General features: G+C 34.7%; 1 protein-coding gene across 5 annotated transcripts in view; it reads left to right on the top strand.

The window, feature by feature from the left end:
• The window catches only part of VPS13B (vacuolar protein sorting 13 homolog B), a 427554-nt gene that overhangs the window by 249658 nt on the left and 157108 nt on the right, over positions 1-20788 (top strand). For all 5 annotated transcript variants that reach the window (XM_033079391.2, XM_033079426.2, XM_033079417.2 and 2 more), the window contains exon 30: positions 1773-1884. In XM_033079391.2, coding sequence (XP_032935282.1) covers positions 1773-1884 — 112 coding nt within the window. The remainder of the gene's footprint in view (positions 1-1772; positions 1885-20788) is intronic.

Below are 20788 nucleotides of genomic sequence, written 5' to 3' on the forward strand. Positions count from 1 at the left end.
TGTAATATATTTAGCTCAGCAAAAAGATGACTGAGATAAGTGCATAAAACTAAATGAGATTGTGAACATCCTCTTTACACTTGAGTCTGTAGGATTTTCCTAGATTGTACTTACATTTTAAGGATGAAGTAATGTATGTACAGTATTATATTGTAAGTATACTTAAATTGTACATATGTTTTTAAAATATAGCATAGATGTTTTTCCCGTCAAATTTTTTAATATCTCAAAGGATTGTGATTGTTCACTACATTATTCCCATATTTTGAAAAGCATGGATTAATGAATGGAGATATGAATTCATTTTATGAATTCATGTGACTTTAGAAACCAGCCAATTGTGTTAATATCTGTGATTTCTTCTTATTTAAAATTGGCCTTACAATGCCTTACTAATTTTTGAAAATGTGAGTTCAGATTTAGTAAAAAAATGGAGGTTTTCATCAGCTTAACTATTGCATCTTATTTCTAAGGGGGGCTAAAGGATTTGTCTTTACTTTCTAAGTACATATGGTTCTTTTAAATAGATCACTTACGTGCTAATACACTTGTGTATCAGAACTTGTGTTCCCACTTTGTCACATAATTACCGGAGTATTCCCTGTAATAGTTTGAAAATATCATATTAGAATTTCTGTGATTTCTTAGATCTGTTCAGAAATATACATGTCTTTATATGTGTGTAGCTGCAAAGCATGGTGTCTTATTCACCAAGACATTACTGGGTGTGAAGAAACCTTTTTTTTAAACTTATAGATTTTGCTGGTTCTTACCACACTTCAGTAAAATATTTTAACCATCTTCTACTGCAATCTTGTTTTCAAAACTCACATATGAGAGTCTTGCAGAACTTCCTTGGATGTGGGAGCAGGTGTGATGTCGTTCCATCCTTGTTACAGCTCACACAGGTGTTGCAGTGAACAGTTTCCCTTCAGATGATGAACACTTTGAACTTGCATCACACATGCTGCAGTTTCCTAGTTAATATGGAGTCTTCTGAGCACAACCTTTTCCAAGTGCTTTGTCTGTGCCTGCTGAGTTAGCTTTCTACAAAAAATATGGTGCTGTTTTATTTCTGGGCAGAACTTTGGTTTTCTATCTAATATGACCACTGCTTTTAGAACTAAGAAACTTTAGATGTGGCTGAAATTTGAAAATTATGGTGATAAGTGGAAAGCAGAGATTTTTCTTCTTGGAATAATTTTTTTTACTGATGTGAAATTTACTGTCCATCATCTTGTTCTTTGTATATGTGTCAGATTTCAGATTCTCTTGTTTCAGTCCTTGTGTTTGAACTTTTCATATGTGTTGCAGGCGATTCTGAAGGCTACCAGGATGGTTATACTGTGATATCCTGTAATACTTTACATCTAAAAATATAGGCCCATAATAAAAAGGGTGCACAATTCAGAGTGGTTTATATGCTGATATTTCAGCAAATAGTTATTGGAGAAACAAACAGATCACAAATCTGTGATAAAATGTCTGAAGTAATTTTGACATAAACCCAACCCCCCCAAAATAAGTGTCAGAGAAATGAGAAGTCACAGACTAGGATTCAGTGGTGTGATAAAACTCTGGGGAAATGAAATTACAATAGTTTTGTCTTTATGTATCACAGCAGGGCTATAGATTTTATGTTGCTCCCGTGCTAAATTGAATCCTTAGCAAATATTCTTATGTACATTTTTTTGAGAAATAGTTTGTCAGGGTTCCTGGTATGTGCATTTGACTTTTAATCAAACACATATTTTCTCTTCTCCTAACTACAGCTAATCCATCAATTAAAGAAGACACATTGGTTCTCAAGATTGGATCTGTCTCTATGGCTCCTCAGGCTGACAACCCTCTTAGCAGAGCTGTGCTCAGAAAAGACATTTATCAGTAAGTGTCAGGGGAGGGGTTTGGCTTTTCGTATATGGTCTCAGAAAAATTCATTCTGGGAGAAGTTAATTGTTCAATAAAACTGGTACGTGCAGCCTGTAAAAATACTTTTCACATACAATCTTTTGATATTCAAAACCAGGTTTTTCTGATTTTCTTCACTTGTGGGCTTTCAAATCTGTTTAGACAAATCAAGTTCTGCTGTGAAGTGCTGATGAATAACAGAATTTAAATGTCAAATCACTATGAAGTTTAAACTCTCAGATGAGAACATTTTAAGAGGCTTTCTTTTATTCAGCTACTACAAAGTTCACCTTAGAGAAAAGGAAATTTTTTGTGACTTCCAAAGTGTTCAGTAGCCATATAGTTAGAAGGAGATAGATCTTAACAATATAAATGGTAAATATATATTCAAACTGTAGGATTCTTGATGTCATGTAGATCAAAGCTTAAAGGAATGCAAACTTCTAAGGAGCTCTTTCCCAGTAAACACATTTTCTGTGAAAATGTCATGCTCTGGATTGTGTCACTAAGTATGTGCAAACCACACTAATCGTATATAGGCAGCAAAACTGGTGAACATATGTAATCAACATGATAAAAGTAATATATGATCCTTAGTAGAGTTGGCACTGTTGCCAGACATGAAAGTAGGGTTGCAAATAATACCAAGTGAGAAAAGTCACAGAAATACAGATGAACAAGTGTCTTATACTTCCCGTTGGTCTGTTTTTCAGATGTGGCAATATTTTTAACTACTTCATAGTGCTCTTCAATAGAAATTACAAACATCAAAATCTTTTCCCAGCAGTAAAACATTTACTGCCTAGAAAATGACAGCAAGTTTTACTTTTGTCAAGACTAGGATTTTTAGGAGACCATGAAATATCTCCAGTTTCACTTCTGATCACTTAGAAGTTGTAAGAGAGTCTTTTTCTTCATATTTCCATGTGGAAACATTTAAATTAATAGGTTTGCTTGTATGTTTGGTTATAGTAGTTTATCCTTTCTTTTTTTTTCTTTTTTTCTTTTTGTTTTAAAATGAGCATTGTATCTTTTGTATTATGGAACTTTCATGGAAGAAGTCTTACAGCCTGGCACTAACAGTGGCTTTGGGTGGCAGGACCTGATCCACCTCTCCATGTGTTCATAGATGAAAGAGATATTTGTATAGGCTCTTCCTGCTTCTACTCTTTCTGTCTCAGGAGACTCCTGCTTTAAGAGTCAGAGACCCAAATGTAGGTTCTACTCTCCTCAGAGAAACAAAAACTTTATCAGAAAAATGCCTGATCATAAATTGGAATAATCTATAATTAGCAGCTTCTGTAAGGTCATTTCAGTCACTGCAGGGAACTGTGTGATGTTCCTTGTATGCACATTACAAACCAGTGGGTAAGCAACTCATTTGCCTCTAAAATCAATGAAATTATGCCTGTTGACATTTTTGAGTCTGTATCTTTGCCTGTGTGGCTTAACCTGAAATGCTGAAATTCAGTGCTTTTCAAATCACCCCTTTAATTAAAGGTTCTGATGCTGTTTTGCATTATGATCTTGTGGGTCTTATATACATAAATATTCCAGACAAGATTTGTGTAGTGTGTATTTGGTTTTCATAATTTTAATGCAGTTACAATATGCTCCAGTCCTCCTTTAGAAATCACAACACCACATGAGTAAGGCAGAAATAAGCACTGGGCCAGAGACATCTCTCATCCTGCTACTGGCATTTTGTGACCAGTCTCCCAACATCATTCTTCCTGTGTCTTGAAAGAGTTTTCACTTGAAAATTAGGGGAGTGATCGCTTGAAAAGTGACCACTTGAAGTGATTTCCTCAGCTTCAATGACCACTTCCCTAATTTCTCATCATCTGTCGAATTATTTGGTCTTCTCTTTCCTTCTTTAATCATCCAATTATACTAGCTTTATTGTTTCTAAGATGTATCAGGGCAGAGCATCAAGTTACTTTGCAGAATTCTGTAGGACAATATTGAGGTTGTTAGGGGGTGGTGTTTTGGGAAGAAGGTGGCTATCTTAATATGTTTAAGCAAATTTCGAGATTTTCAGAGAATAAAAATTAATGCTTTTTAAATTAAAAATATTCATATTCTTGTTTGGAGTTGAAATAGATCAATTTTCTAATTATGAATTCTTTGATCTAGAACAAAATGTACTTAAAGAAGTGTGGTTGAAGATATCTCTTCATTGTTTTATGTGGCAGTCACTGCTGTTAGACTGTTGGAGTTCTAAGTAATGAAGTTAATTTCATAATTTTTAAGGGTTTTTTAAAATAAAATAATGCAAAGGGTTTGGGCGGGACATACGACATACAATCTGTATACAAGAAAAAAAGTGGGATAGTGTTAACACGTGATGTTGGGTGTAATACTAGGATTTGTTTCTCCAAATATGAGTGTTCTTCTCATTAAGTATTTGCCCTTTTTAAGGTGCCCATGGTGCATGTACTAGATAAAAAACCTGGAGCTAATACAGAATGCTTAAAAATTGAGTACTGAAATGAGCAAACTCACACAATGTGTAGTTCATCTACTTAGGTGAAAGATTTCGTAGTAAATATTAACAGAGGTGCAAGTAGTACAATATCCAGTGCAAGAGATTCTAAAAAAATAAATTACAGAGGACTGTTGGTTACTGAAGAATTAGTGTCTACAATATTGTAATAATCCCGACATGTCATCTTCTCTTTTTCCAATCTCTCTTCTCTAATTTGATGCTGCTGCTTTTAATAGAATAAAAGAAAATAAATTGTTGTCTGAACCACTGTCTTTACAGTGTTTCTTAAGTGGGGATACAAACTTAATTTGTGGTGTCACTTTGCTTTAAACAGTCTTCTGTTGAGGCCTGAACTATAACCACATGCAATTAGTGTCACTTTTGTAGTACTTCATGAGAAAGAAGAATTTTTGCTTCTCATTTAGAAACTGTTCTTTTAGGAAAGGCTGAGAAACATTTTCATGGCTAAAGGCTTAGTAGTATTTCCAAATATCTTTTGAATTTGTGCCATGAATTTATACATGAAAAGCTTGATGTGCTCATATATCATTAGTAGGATGCCAGTGCATGAAGGGTAAGTTTGGTGTGGCTCCAGGTCATACTAAATAAACCAGACCACTTTTGGCTTGTGGGCTGAAGTGACTCCATCTATTATGTCTTAGGAAAAGGAGCTTGCATGCTAGCCTGGAGAGAGAACTAAACTGAAAAGGAATGTTGGAAAAACAATGTGCCTCAAGCATTTGGCCACAAATATAGTTTCAGGTGATTATTGGAAGTTGGAAAGAAGTGTATTCACATTGTAACTTCAATTTTCTTATGCCATATAAAGTCTTAGAGTATTTCCTCCAGTAGAAAATGGACTAATTTAGTTTTGATATTAATATGTAGTAAAGAAAGATACATGCACCATAACAGCAAATTTAGGGCTCCTGTAAGAAGTATGGTGGCACATTTTTCTCTGGTGACAATGTCTCTTTTTTGATTTTTTTTTTTTTTCTGGTCAACTGTAGAAGTTGGTTTGTTGGTTTTCATTATTTTTCATGATTCTCTGATTCTTCAACTTCAGCTCCAGCTGTATTTGTGTTCCAGAAATATTACCAGAATGTACATTGCCATCAAGAAACTGCCATTTCTGTTGATTGAAAGATTATCAGATTATCGGAAGGCCTTGGGATGGGGTGAGGGAGCAGAATAAAGGAGGTTTTGGATAAGAATGCGAGTAAGGCAATTGCCTAGCCTGGCTAAAGGGAGGAAAGAGCAGTTAAGTGAAACTGTGAAGCAGTCAGTCAGAGTAAATGAACTTTCTGTTAAGCAGTGAAGGAGAGAACTATATTTTTGTGGGCTTTAGCTACTGATTAATTTTTAATGAATTTTTAAAATATGTGGATGTTGGGGGTGTGAAGAGGGAATAGCACCAGTTGTGCTAAGCTACCAGCAGAACTGGGCACTATCAATAGAAAAATGGTTGAGAAAACTTCATCACAAGACCCAGAAATTCTGGTTCTCTGACTGAAAAAATAGGAGGAAGTAGATGCATGGATATGCTTAAGTATGAAGCTGAAATTGAGATGACATTTGGTTCTACTTCTGTATTGGCATAAGGGCCCTGTTATACCAAATACTGGGCAAATGCTCTGCTCAATTGTATAGGTAACTGCTGATCATCCCCAACAGGGCTGCATTTAGCAAACTGTCATGAAACAATAATTAATGGAGTTTTAGGGAGTATCCATGAAGAGATAGAATAAAATAATGTTGAGTTACAATACTGCTAATGCAGAAATGGAATTGCTGACAAAGAGTTTAGAGACTAGAGGCTGTTTGGAGGCTGTTGTGTAAAGGTCTTACTTATAAAGTCAGGAATAATACTGCCAAACTATCAAGTTTTGGGAGTTTAGGTAACCAGAATCCCAAGCTTTCCTCAGCTTGGCCAATAAAGAACCTAATTGTTGTCCATGCTCAGGAGTCATCGTTTTTGAGATCCAAGGATTTCATTCATGTCATATATCAAAGCTGAATAGTCCAGATCTGAGTGTTCTATGGTCATTTTCATGTGTAGATCTTTCATAGATCAAAGCATAAAGCTGTCCCTAGACTGTTTCCAATTTGTGAATGTAAATGGAAATTCTTTAGACATACCCCTCCCCACAAAAACAATACATGTAAAGAGTTGACTCGTGAAAAGGTAGCTGTAGATTTTATTATTTTTTCATTGAACTTTTTATTAATAAAAGCTTTTTAATATTTTTTATATTTGTAGATTACTTTTTTTCACTGTTTAGCTCTCAAACATTTGCAAATAACAAAACAAAGCTATTTTCCTTACAGAATAGCTGCTATTTATCTTTATTTCAAGGAACTCTATCTAGAACATCCTTGTAGTAATCATGTAATGCCCATAATTGGTTAACAAAAATCCATCAGTGAAATAAGAAGTAATAAACAATTTTCTGTGTCTGTACTGATAGTGCTGGAGTGAAAGGAAGGAAAAAATGATTCAAGGAAAGAAGCACATACATAGCCAGAAGTCTGTGTGGAAATCTGTTTTTTCTTTCAAATGTGGTTTGGAAAATCAAACGCTTTTCAAAACTTTTCAACAGCACCCACATCTGCAAGCATCTTCTCTTCAGAAATATTTTGACATGTTTATGTTTGAAAAACTATACCTTGAAATTGTTGTTCAAAAAACCTGCATTTTTTATAACTTTATTGTGTGTAAAATGGTTAATTTTTGATATTTTCCTTTTCAAACCAAATAATAGTTTAAAAACTGCTCTGTTTTTGCATAGAAGTTAGCATTAAGATAACTAAATGTTTCCCAGAATATGGACCTAATATGCATAATTTCCTTAAAAGAGTTGATTATTTTACAAAGGTTCTATTAAGACTTATTTTCTATTTTGCGTATTTTAGTTTTTAATACTTTGTTGAGGTTTATCTGGTAGGCAATTAGGAATTAGTTAATGCCGATCAAAGTTTCTTCATCTCTGAATGAAGGCAACAAAGATAGCCAGTGAAAAAAGAATATCCACATAGTTTTTGAGGGAAATGTGAGCTGCTTATTAAATTGTCTATATGTACCACAGGGAATTACGAAAATTATCCGCCTTAGTATATTGTAAAATCTCTACTGCAGTTTTTCACAAATTTCAGAATTATTAAAACTGCAGGGTAATGTTATATAGGAAAAAAATTTAGGAGAAGAAATTCTTAGTTTTTAAAAAAGCATGTCTTTTATTCTATATAAATTGTGAAATGGGATTGCATTAGTATCCTTCTAAGTTCTCATCTATCTGTGTTAAGGAAAAAGAATTGTAACACCAAAGATTTTGAAATTGCTCCCATAATTTATTTACTAATTTTTTTCACATTTCAAACTAGGATGATTTTATTTCTGAAGATTTTTTGTAACAGAATTCTCTCTGCATATAATTTGAATGTACAATCTTGTTTCTTTTTGCATTTAATAATCTTTAGAATTAATAATTGTTGAATTGGGGTGTAAATCAAAATATTCATACTAAATAGCAAGTTCTAAATACTGCTCTTTGCTATGGTACTTGAACATGTTTTTTAGGATAAAGTTGTCTAAAGACTTAGGAAAATCATCTTTATCTTCTGTAAGAATTCTCTGCTACTCTCTGGAGTAGGGCTTGGAAATAAAGTCTTTTCCTGCTTTACATTTGTCTGTGTTTAGCAGAGAGGCAAAAAAAAGTCTGCTTAGACCTTTTGCCCAGTAAAATATTCATATTTATGGATAGAATTACATGCAAACACCACTTCTAATTAGCATTGGCATGTTTGAGGCTATTGCAGCAGTTATTAATTTAAAACTCTCAGTGGAAACTAATTGTAAAATAACAGCTGGAACTGCCCATTTAGTTTCAGAAATGTAGCTTGCTAATTATCTAATACCAAAAGCTATTCAAAGCTAAATTTATATTTGGAATTTGGCTTTTAAAACGTTCAGCTTTAGCTATGAAACTTGTTTTTACTTCAGATTTCTTTGTGAGTTCTACAGGAATCTTCAACATAACTCATTTTCCTAAATACATATATTGCAAGTACATTTCCTTATAATGTAAAAATAAAATAAATTTGAAAAGAAAATAATTTTTATAACTTTACTTTTCTCTTTAATTGATGAGTTTAATCACTGTGTTCTCGATACACAGTGATACCTACTTTTCTATTTTTTCTTTCACTTAGCACAGAACCTGATTCATACAGTAAGTTTTAATTTCTTTGTGTAGTTCTTCAGAGAAAGGAAATTGAAATATACTTCATAGAAACATTCCTATCAAAGAGCAGTGGCATTATGTCATTTAAGCATCCATTTGTTGTTAATCAGGGCTGCATTTTTTGAAACCTTATTAAATATGTTGGGGGGAAAGAAAAACAAGTATGTATCAATAAAGAATGAATTCAAAGGAGTAACCAATTAATTTAAACAGATCAAAGTTGAAAAGCAGGACTGATAAAGGTATTTTTGAAGTCTAGTAATTCTTAAACAGTGCATATATTAAAAATATTTTAATTTAAAAAGTGAGTTTCCTCAATGATTTATTGTTACTTAAAACTTTGTTTTGAGGGCTTAATTTGCATTTTATCTGCAAAGCTCTTCCTTTCTGCTTCTGGCTTGGCTGATGTGTTTGCACAACTGGGTTCTTGTCTCTAGCTGCATCCCAGTCCTTCTTGTGGAGGGATGGGAAGGAGGAATGGAGACTCACAGAGATGTGTTTGTGTGGGGCTAAAAGCCCTGGTTTAGAGGCAGATGGAGATTTCAAAGAGCAGCTTCATAAATCTCTCAAAACTGTTCAGATTTGACCATGGGCACTTGCTCATGTTTGGGAGGGGCTCCGGTGTTGAGGCGTGGTGAGGAGAACCACTGACCTTGGGCACCTTGTGGAGCTGCCCATTCTTCAGCAATGCAGGACACTGCAATGTTTCCTGGCACTGTGGACCAGTTCAGTGGCAAATATGATGTGTGTGTGCAAGCCAGTCATGGTTAGTGCTTAACTGCCCTGGTTAATGCACAAAGCATTTGAATTCAGTGTGGTTAAGATTGTTCCATTGTTCAGGTATCATTCATTCTATCACCTCTGTGTGATTTAGAACTAAACGGGGAATGGGTTTCCAGACTCCCTTTAAACTGGATTGTGTTCAGATCAGGAATTTCTCAGGTTGGCCAGTTTAGCTGTGAACTTAAGAGCAAGGCATCAGGGATGCATCTCTTCAAAATGGAGTCTACGAAGTCTACGTACTTTATGTGATTTATTGTAGCATGTACTCCATTTCTTTCACTTTATTATGATGCCATCATTAAATAGCTTAAGGTCAGAAGTAAATAGCAGTTTTAAAGTAAAACTTCTACAAGGGCATTGCTGTCTCTGCTTTGCTCATGTGCTATACTTTGTTCTATAAAAAGATTTCTCAGCTGTGTGTGATCTTAACTACCGTATCTTCTGCAAAGTCAAGGTTAAGTTAGAGAAACACAGCAGCCTGAACTTGGAGTTTCCTTGGTCTTCTGATACTTCTTGCTGTCTCAAATAACATTGAGACAGCAAGAAGTAACACTGTAATTACTAATACAGTTAATTAGTTTTTTCTATGTGGTATATGCAGAGCTTCCCATGTGAAATTCATACAACCTCAGATTTGAAATCTATAATATGTTTGGGGTGACTGAGTGGAGGAGAGATTAGGATTTATTTCATTTGTGCTGGTTTGAGATGCTGTTTAACACATTTTTTTTCCATGTCCTTTTTTTTCCAAAAATCCGCAGTTGTGCTGTGATGAAACCAATCAAAATAAAATCAAACAAATTGTTTGTTTTTTTGATTAATAATTTTAAACTTTCAATTGTATTCTATATACATGAATGCTCTGTTTCTTGAACTTCTTGCCTTGATACTTCCTAGTCCTAAGATTCTAAATACTTGTTATGCATAGGGTTGTTTTTATTGAGACATAAGGTTATTGCAGTTGTTCTCATCTTCTCCCTAGGAAGGGTAATTTCTTTTCTTTTTTTTTTCTCTCTATGTTTGCACATTTTGAATGAATCCCTCAGAAATCTCATGTCTCTTCCTCTTTAACCAGCACTGAAATCTACCTCCTTCACTGAGATGAAATCTAACTATTTGCTTGCTTTAACTATAATAATGGCCCTTTCTCCCATTTAAAAATATTTTCCTGTATGTTAATTCCTCCCTAAAGCAATTCTTGTTTTACCACAGGGGAGAGAAAACATGTCTGATATTTGAAGAGTTCTTTGAGTAGAGAGGTGTCTCATCCTCCCATCCATGTGATGTGCAGACCAACCATGCCCAGTGAAGGGACTAAAGGAGTAAAGTGTGGCCCTGGGCTTTACTGGGGCAGCCCAGAGTGGGGTGAATGTAATGTCAATATTTTAACATTACTTCATCCACAGTCACCGGGCAATGAGGTTGGTGCCCATTTAAATTTTAAATCTAAATTCGAACTATTTTAAGATCTGGTTCTTAATGATGTTGCTGTTTGTATGTGTGTGTAAGGAACAGGCTGAGGGACCTGAAAGAAATAAAAAAATGTTGGGACCATCAGGCAAGTGTTTTCAGTAAGATTATTATCCTGAACCTATTTATTGTATAGGCACACAAGGATTAGCCCTTGCAAAAGGTATATTTAATCAGCTTGATCTGCCATCATGATCTGGGCTTTTGAAACAGCACAGAATTTTGACACTGTGTACTAAGAATTTTGAAATAGTTCTCAGATTCAGCATTAACATTATTAAATAGACCATAAAAGTTTAAAAAGGTAAACAAGAAAGGGTACAAAGACAAAGAAAAAAACATTAAATACCACTTAAAAATCCCAGAAAACCTTTCACAGTTTGCATATTCAGCAACTTTAACGCAATGAAATTTTTTTTCAGATAAAACTGGGAAATAAAGGGTAATCTGAAAGGTGGAGGTTCTTTTTTTTTATATGAGTTGTGTTTCATGTTTTATGTTATAAAGAAATGTTATTGAAGGTTTTGCATTTCTTCAAGTTACATCCCTTTAGTCTTTCTTTTTCCTGAACAAGGAGCTTTATATTGCGCCTGTAAATGTAAAATACAGGGGGGAATGAGGGAGGTGTTTGGGTTTCTGTTAACATGGGAGAAAATAATCAGCTGGTTCTTAAAAATTATTGCTACGTTAAGAGCTGGAGTGATTCCTCTGTATGAATTACTGAAGTAATATTCCTTTGCTTTACACAAACTCCTTACAGTTTCTTTCCAGACTTGACTTTGCTGATTCTTAAAATATATGATTGAATTCATACATCGAGGTTGCTTTGTCTTATATACTCAAAATTAACATCTAAAGTCTTGGCTGCAGTAAATAATTTATTCTAAAACAACTGAGCAGAGTTTTTAGAACTCATTATTCTATACAGTTTTCTTAACTGTTTGTAAATAAATATAATTTCCATCAGATCTGGTTTCAACAAATGCTTTTTGTTGAAAAGTATTTTCCAATATCATATAAATCAGATTTCTTTTGTTTGTAGCATTTTTAATTCTAGCAGTGTCTCAAGGTAACTATAATGCAAGCTGTGTGCTTCTGTTACTGAGAAAAGCATATCCCATTTGTAATGAAACATTTGTTAACTTCTGTATACAGATTGCGGTTCATTCCTTAAATATTTGTGGGCTCTCTGATGTCCCTCACAGGGTTTTATCTATGACAAATTCATACCACAGTTCTTAAACTACATTTTGGATAGACGATTTCTTTCTTTTGCAAAACTGTTTGCCAGTGTCTTTCATTTAATGCTTGTAAGTATTTCAACTTTGGTTTTCAATTATTTAACAAAAAGGATTATCAGAAATACACAGAATGGTAACATGTTATTTTAGTGTATTTCTCTATGGAAAACGTCCAAGCTCCCATGGCAAAATTAAATCCATGTCACTGTTATCCTGAGCAACTTAAAGATTTTACTGTTTGTGAGCATGGTTCCTAGCTCTTCACTGACATTTCCAATGTAGTTTCACTTAGCTCAACCACCTGAAGTATGGCCAAAAGTAATGCTTAACATTTCTTAAGTTTGGGGTCTTACTGTGCTATTAAACCTGATTATGCTGAAGAAAATGAAGGGGGAAAAAAAGAAATTAAAAAGCCATGTTATATGGGTTTGTGTTGAATGTCAGAAGCTTTTTTATTTTTATTTTTTTTTCATAAGCACAAAAAATCTGTCAGTTTTTTTTAGGGGTTGGTTTGTAATCTTATGGGCTTTATTAATTGTTGGACACAAAGACAAATGTACAATTCTTCAGCCTCTTAAACATTTTTTCATGCCCACTGATATTTTTGTTGCTAGCGTTTTGGGTTCTTTTCTGTGAGAAGGCAGTGGCCAGCACTGGTATGTTAATGGCTAACACAAGTGCACTTTGAGAGTAATAAAATACAGAGATAGTATCAGGCATCTCTGTTAACTTCAATGTAAATGATTGGCATAAATCACAGCTACTCCAGTTTTCTGGCTTGGTATTGTGTGTTCTTGAGCACTAAAATATACATGGGTGTGGAAGTGGTACAAATAGAACATAGGAGTATGTACAAAGAGATATGCTCTGTACTTGCAGGATAGGAAAAGGTTTGAACTTTTTCTGAAAACCAAAATTATTTAACTATTATATAACTATATAATTTAATATTTTTATGTGACAATTTTGCAAGAACCAGGAAGAAACTTGTAGATTAGCAAATCTAGCTGCAAAGCAAATTTGAAACTTTTTAAGCTTGGAAGTGTATATATATGTCCATATATGTATACAAGAAAAAGACAGAGGAATGCAGTTCTCTGGCCTCTCTTTTTTGACCCACTGTATTCAGACAACTTTGTTGTTTGTTTTTTCCATGTTTTTGGCATAGTAAAAAAAAGTCTGATATATTATGTAACTGCAAATGTTATTGAAATTGTTTTCTAAAAATAATTTTTAAAATCCATGAGTTGTATTTTTCACACAATGCAGCTCATAAGACTCTCTCCTATTATATTTACTAAACTGGATTCAGACTACAGATGATGGAATTTGCTGTTTCCCAAATGGGCAGTGTATTTGTGTGTTTATGCAGTGGCCTTGCAATTTATTTTTTTTTTGTTTTAGCTCCAGGTAGAAAAATAAAACACTTAAGTTTTCTTTATAACCACCACTATTTAAATATTTGGGGTGCACCATGAAATCACTGAGCTACCTGACTGGAATTTTTGGTCTTCATGGTCAATATTGTGAGTACACAGGGATATTTTGAGTAGATTTGCATCTTTTTTGTTTCTCTCTTTGCCCTCCTTCAAATGCGTATTTAGAAGTAAAACTACCCTTCACTACATTTTGTTAGGCATAGATTCATGCTGACATAGAAAGTGCCCTTAGTCAATTAATAATAATCTAATGGGGTTTTAAGGAAGAAAAATACTGACTTTAATATGATGGGTAATATATTTCATAATTACTATGGAGTGAGGTTTTATATCAGTAGAGTTTTCAAGGGATATTGAAACAGACGAAGTAGTGCCAGGACTTCAGGAAAGAAGAATTAAAGGAAGGTTATTTTTAATACAGTGTTATTTGACATGTTTTACAATATCATATACAGTATTTAAAAAATAATTCCAGCTTGCCATTTTGAATATAATGATTCTATAAGAAAAGAGGAAAATAGAAGTGGCATCTTGAGAAACTAATGTAAGCAGTGCCAAAGATAAATGTGAATTGACTTGGAAAGTTAAATAGCCATGTTTTAGAGTAGTTTCTTATATTGCCCATGCTATAAGCAATATCTATTGCAATGGACATGCAGAAAGTATGCATTAATATACATTGTTTAATGTAAAGGAAGAGCTGGTATTTATTTATTTGTAATGTTCTCCTCTGCTTCAGATACAATTTGATTGATGTCCAGGTATGATTTTGATATACTGACACAGCAGCAAAAAGAAATCCTGTCCCACATCAGCTTATGAAACACACTGAGGACAGTTTGCCTTCTAACCTGTTCCTTATACCAGGTTGTACTGCACCATTTAGAGAAATTCCACGCATCAGCTATGAAGGCTGTGTACAGTGAAACTTCACCTAGGTATTTCCAGGTGAATTTATAGAACATCTGGAAAGACTGAGATATTGTACCACTTAAGTAGATTAATCAAATAAACCAAAGTGAAATGCAGGCTGAAAACAATCACAAGATTATTTATCTTAGTCAGATGGTAAAGCAAGTAGATGCAAAATATGAAAAATTTGAGATGAGAGATCCTTTGACTGCCAAGCAGCATTAAGTTTTGAGATAAAATTGTTTCTACCAAGCATTAAAGTCCTTGAGTTGTATTTTGTCTTTTTGCTAGTCCCCTCCCCAGACTTCCACTATTTAGAGAAACTATATTCTACTTGGGTTTTTTTCAAGGAACATTTGGCATCCAAAAATATCATACAGACCTTCCATTGGAATTGTGCATACTTGTCTTTTATACAGTCTGTCAAATGTATATTTATACAGTGCTCCCTGAATTTGGGTGAATGTTTCAAAACTATAAAGAGATTCCTCCAACTGTCTAAACATTAAACAGTATAAAAAAGGAAAAACTGATTTTTAAAAGTTCAGACTTGCTCCTCCTGTTATTTTTTGCTGAGGAATTTAAACAATAAAATTATAAGAAGTAATTAAACAGATAACATCTAAATGCACAGCTGCAAACTTCAGCTTTGTTTCTTTTTATACTTTTTTTGAGAGAGACTAAAATTACTTCACAGTTTACTAATACTGTACCTTGTGGTCATAGGGTCATTGATACTGTGTTCCAGAGACAACTCTAGAGGACAAGTGTGCTGCAGAAGTTCTTCAGCTTCTTTGCAGGCAATTACTGTGCCACAGCCCTTGTAGCAAGGGACTACTTTTAAATGTCTGGTCACCTCACAGGAGATGTAGAGCATTTCCTGCCCATAGGACTGAGAAAGGAAGCAAAGGGCCAAATTTTTTGATGTGTGATCTATTGTAATTCCTTTCATGTGTTTAGTAGCTTTTACATGATTAGTGCAGTGCCACCAGTCCTAACCCTGGTGTGGCCCAGTTCACTAAAATCTGGCCTAAGTGGATAACAAATGGAATTATAGTAGCACCCACCTGTTACCACTACCATAATTAATGAGTGTGAGGGGGTGTTGGTTTTTTGTTTTGTTTTTTTTCCTGTATAGGAACCTATTGGGTTTCAAAATAAAAATATTTAAGTAGCCACATAAATAAAGTGTACCAATTTAAAAATGGCAGTTGTTGATTTTTATCCCTATTTTATAACTTTTCATTCTCAGAATACTCTCAAAATGTTTTCTATGCAGTTAGTTATATTCACAAAATCATTTTGGCTTTATGCCCACAGTATAAATTAGTAGACTGTTGAAGAGGTTGGTTTTGTTGTTTAGAGATATGTGCTGAGCAAGTTTAGAGAGAAGAGGAATGAAGCCTGCCTCTCCTTTTTTCCTTTGGCATGTTCTAGCCTTGTAAAGCTTCCCTCTCTGCACGTCCTGCAGACCCTGCCTAGCCCCAAACATTCTTGTGTACAACATGTGGAGACCTGGCAGACTGCTCTTCTGCACAGCCATGCATCCACTTAGACTTGTCACCCAAGTTCTGACCAAAGCTGTGTTTTCTGCTCCTTTAGAGATGATGTCAACCATATGTGCAAAATAGGTACAAACCATTGACTTCCATTCACCAGATTCCTTCTTCTTTGTTCTTCTCTTGCATTATGCTAGCTCAATGAATGTCAGTCATTTTATAAAATGATTTGGGATTAAATCAATATCTGTATGACTCAGTAGTTGCAGTTGATGAAACTGGTCAAATAGAGGACACACAGTAGTTAGAGAAATATGATTGTAATTCTACAGTTTTTCTACAGTTCTACAAATTGTTATTCTACAATTTGTTTAAGAACTGAGGAGTTTTTTCTGTGTTGTCCATTTTTAAGAAAAAGCTACAAAGTAAGGGAAGACTTGTCTGCTTCAGCTTGGCAAGAAAAAGCTGTGCTGAAAAATATTAGTAAAAGAAAATAGTATATCTGGGTATTTTAGAAAAAGCTTGGTTATTACTATCATTATTTTCTGTAGAAGTTATTGCTGAATAGCTAGAAAAGTCTAGAAGCAGAGAGGAGATAACTCTGTGTTTCTAACTATCCCATCTACATGTCTCAAATGTGACTATTTAATACCTAGCTCGGACCTATTTAAGGGAAACACTTTTAGGCAGAGAACTGTGATGGCTTTGTTGAAGGTCCTGAATACCTTCTCTTAATGTCATTCTCTGTCAGGAGCCACAATTGTCACAGTAGTAGATTCTGTACTGTGCTTGAAGTATCTACAAGCTCAGAGTAAATTCAAGTAGCAGAATTCAAACACCTTTTTCAAGGTTAAATTTTCTAAACATGTATCTAACACATCCTCCTTCTAGACTCTGACACAGAGGAGACTAAAAGATATGTTGACAACAATCAACTAAAATCTAAGTGCTCTTTTATATGATCAGTTGTTCTAGATTATAATGAATGTAGATGATTTGTTCTATACATCCAGGTTTGTGGTGTTTTTTTTACCAGACACTCTGGCATTCATGTATTGAATCCTGTTTTAGGGTACGCTTATCCATAATTGTGTCTGACTTTTTTCTGTTGTTCTCTTTTTAAATTTTTTTTAAATTATTTTTATTTTTTAATTTTTTTGGTAATTTGAAAGTACTGAGTCCCCACATGGAATTCATTGTGTTACCTAATGATCTTTATAGCTGTTTGTTGTCTTATCGTCTACTTTAGCTTTTTAAACATTTATGCCAGTTTCTCTTCTCAGTGATACTTACCTCTGTAGGTATACAGAGCAAAAAAGGGACCAGTGCTCAAGAGATAGAAGTCAGACATGTATCCAACATTAATTTCCAAAAGAGGAAAGTTACACTTGTATTTTTGCATCCCTGGAAAATTGTTTGAAGTAGTCTAATCAGAAGAAAATTTTGCATATGTTTAGTTACTGGCCTTTTTTTTTTTCAACATACTTAATGTACCAGTAATCTACCTCTCAGCTGATTTTTACCTATGTAGAAAAATTATAAACACTACAAGTCATTATAAAGTTAGAACTTATGGGTATTGTTGACTACAAAACATATTCAGTAAGAATGCAATTAATAACTTTTTCCTTTGCATTAGGATGTGAGATATTTGTCCACTATGTAAATGTTAAGAAGTGGTTGGTCATTTTTGTTTTGCTCACAGAGCTATCACTGATGTTTTCTTTTTACAAGAGTTCTACACATATGAAGATGAACCCAGGTACCTTAACCACTCTGACTTATAGGACATCTGCCATGTATTATCTTCTGTAGATAATGTTGATGTATCTGGCTGTGCAGGTCACAACACTAGGGCTAATCAGACAGAATGAAGTTTTCATTGTTAAACAGATTCCTGTAACCAATAGTATCACTTGCTTATCAGAAAAGCATTAAGCAAAATAGCCTTACTGTACTCAGCTTATATTTTCATTTCATAAAGCACTGCTGGTACCCAATCCAGAGTATGCCGCTGGCAGTTATGGAAATGGAATAGTAGTTGTGCTATTTCTGAGGCTGAGTTGGAGAGGGGAGAAGGAGCACCTGCCAACAAAGCCGAACCTGGTCCAAACCCGAAAGTGCAGCTTATAATCAGGTGCGGCTTATATATGGACAAAGGATGAAAAGTTGCTGTTTTAGTTTGGAGGACAGGTGTCTACTGAGAAAGGCAGGAACTTCTCTTTGAAATGGAGAATGTAAACCCCCTCCCTCCAAATTATTATAATTTTGAAATCAAGGGGCTCTCAGGCAAAGATATGGGAATTAGGAATAACAGTTCTTTACTAGGGAAATTAAAATAGAAATACAGTACTAGAAAGAAACAAACTCCAAACCCTGACAAAGTCAGAGTACAACCTGACACTCTTGTCAGGCAGGGTGTTGGTAGCAGTCCCATTCCATGGTGGCTGCGTCCTCCTGCAGTGACAGATGTGATTCAGTTGGAGCAGTGCTCCTGTAGAAGGTGCAGTTTCCCTATAATGGTCCAGTGGTGATGTGGAGAAATCCGGTTTACCTCTGGAGTCCAGTGGAGAAAGGGGCTCCCTTAGTGTCCCAAAACCTCTGTTTTTATCTTGGTAATAAATGTTGGGCTCTTCCCCCTGGCTGGAGCAACTTCCAATGGGATGAAGTCATTTTATCAGTCCCACAGTGGGACTCAATGGGCCATTAGCAGAAAATGCCTCGCTGGAGGAAGGATGGGTTGTGAAAAGATAAAGAACAATGCCCTGCCTGGTTTCAATGGATGGCCCATTAGCAGAATATCTGCCGTTGAGATAAGGATCACTGCCCCCACCCTCAACAGATGGTGATAGAATAGATACCTTTTATCACCCTCTGTATTGTAAGGTGTGGCTTATAATTGTGAAATTACTGTAGTTGCCTTTGATTGAAAAGGTGATTCCTGTCTGAGGTTTTACTTATAGAAGCTTAACGTTCTCAAAGGCCATTGGTGTTGTCCCAGATTCTCTCTGTTTACCACATTTTTGTTCTGTGCCCTTCTTAATATCTATAACATCTCATTCCAGATGGAGTCCATTGTGTCCCTAAGAAAATCTTGCTTCAATTTCCCTATTTGCTAGGACACATTCAATGGCTTTGTCAAGGAGGAAGCTTTATTGAATTTAATTGGGGAAAAGGCAGTGAAGGTGCATTAGGTCAGTGGTGAATATTGCTGTGATTTCAACAGTTTTCAATCACTTCTCATGCATAGGTGAGGGGCTTTCAGATGACACCTAGCCTGGGACTTTACAAGCTTAAGCAGAAGAGGGTGGGGTCCTGTTACATATGTGCCACAGGTTTTACCCCTATGAAATAGAGATATGTATTTATCCAAGCTTACTGTCTGTTTCCTTTTTAAATTAGGATAGGAAGGATCTTTTACCACCAGGCAAAACCTTTAATAATTGAAATTTGGGTAGATGGGTTTATCTCTGTGCCTGGAAGCATGAATCAGTGCACACAGAGATCCAGAACTAATAGAAATTAGCTGTTGTATGCAAAGTCTGCAAATATTTCTTAATTATTACATAATGTATAGTCTTTAACTACCATCTTCCTGCCTTGTTTAGCTTTTTGTAAGTCTCAGATGAGCTATAAGGGAATAAATTTAACTTCTTTACTGTGGGTCACAGAATTATGCTTATTCAGCAGCATGTAGTAAGTGGTTCAACATGAACTGCTTCTTAAATAAATATACAAAAAACTTGACTTAGACTACATCAGTTTTTTTAAAAAAGAAAATCTTCTTTAAACCTGTGTTTCCTGTTACATGCTTATGGTTGTCTTTGGTTGCTTGAGATCTTACTGTATTGTTGACCAGCTGCTGTATTCTGTACCACCTGCTGAAAGATTCAGATGAGATAGTGAAGTTATTTTCAGAAGAGGGAAGCAATTAAAATGGTAACCCCTACAGTACATTTCAGCTGATAAAACATCACTTATGCTGGAGATAGAGAAGTCATGAATTTGGCTTACTCTGTTTTCCTCAATTTATTTGCTGCAAGGATTTTAAAGGGTTCAGAGTTCATACAAAGCATGTGTATTTAAGATTAGGCCAGGTTTGCTATGGTTTAACATACCTTCATGCTTCTAGGAAGTGTACAACTAATAAATTGAAGGCATACTTAGGAAAATTGTTGATATGGAAAACCAGAAATGAGTGCTTATATAAATCCTTGTATGTAAATTGTTGATATGGGAAACTAGAAATGAGGGCTTATGTAAATGCCTGTATATATATTACTTATTTGGGGAAAGGCTATATTTTGGTCCTTTGGTACAAAACTGGCATGATGCACTTTCTGGAAGCCATAATGAGCTTTGTCAAAACATCAAGGCATTAATTACTAATCTACATTAAATACTAATGTATTTTACATGTATGTGTAAAATATGTGTTTCTTGAGTTGCATTATTTATAGAAACACAGTGTGCTTGGATTTCAAAAGTGTATCTGCAGGATGAGAAAAGTTTTGTATTTTATGTAGGAGATTGTTAATAGTAGGAAAAGAATGCAAATGTGAACTTTTATATGAGCATGAAAATATTGAAGAATTAGGCTCTAATATCCCAAAGTACATTTAAAAAAAGATGCAGTGGACAAATGTTATACCAGCAACACAATACACAAGTGCCTTGTATTTAAATAATACCCTTGTATATTTTGCTGCACCTAAAGACTTTTGCCAAAGAGTGATTTTGTTGTGTTTATGTTTAAATAAGTAAATTTGTGAGGGTAAGAAAGCCCTTGTCACAGTGGGGAATTTCA

This window comes from Catharus ustulatus, chromosome 1 (genome assembly GCF_009819885.2).
Source record: "Catharus ustulatus isolate bCatUst1 chromosome 1, bCatUst1.pri.v2, whole genome shotgun sequence".
NCBI classification, from domain to species: Eukaryota; Metazoa; Chordata; class Aves; order Passeriformes; family Turdidae; genus Catharus; species Catharus ustulatus.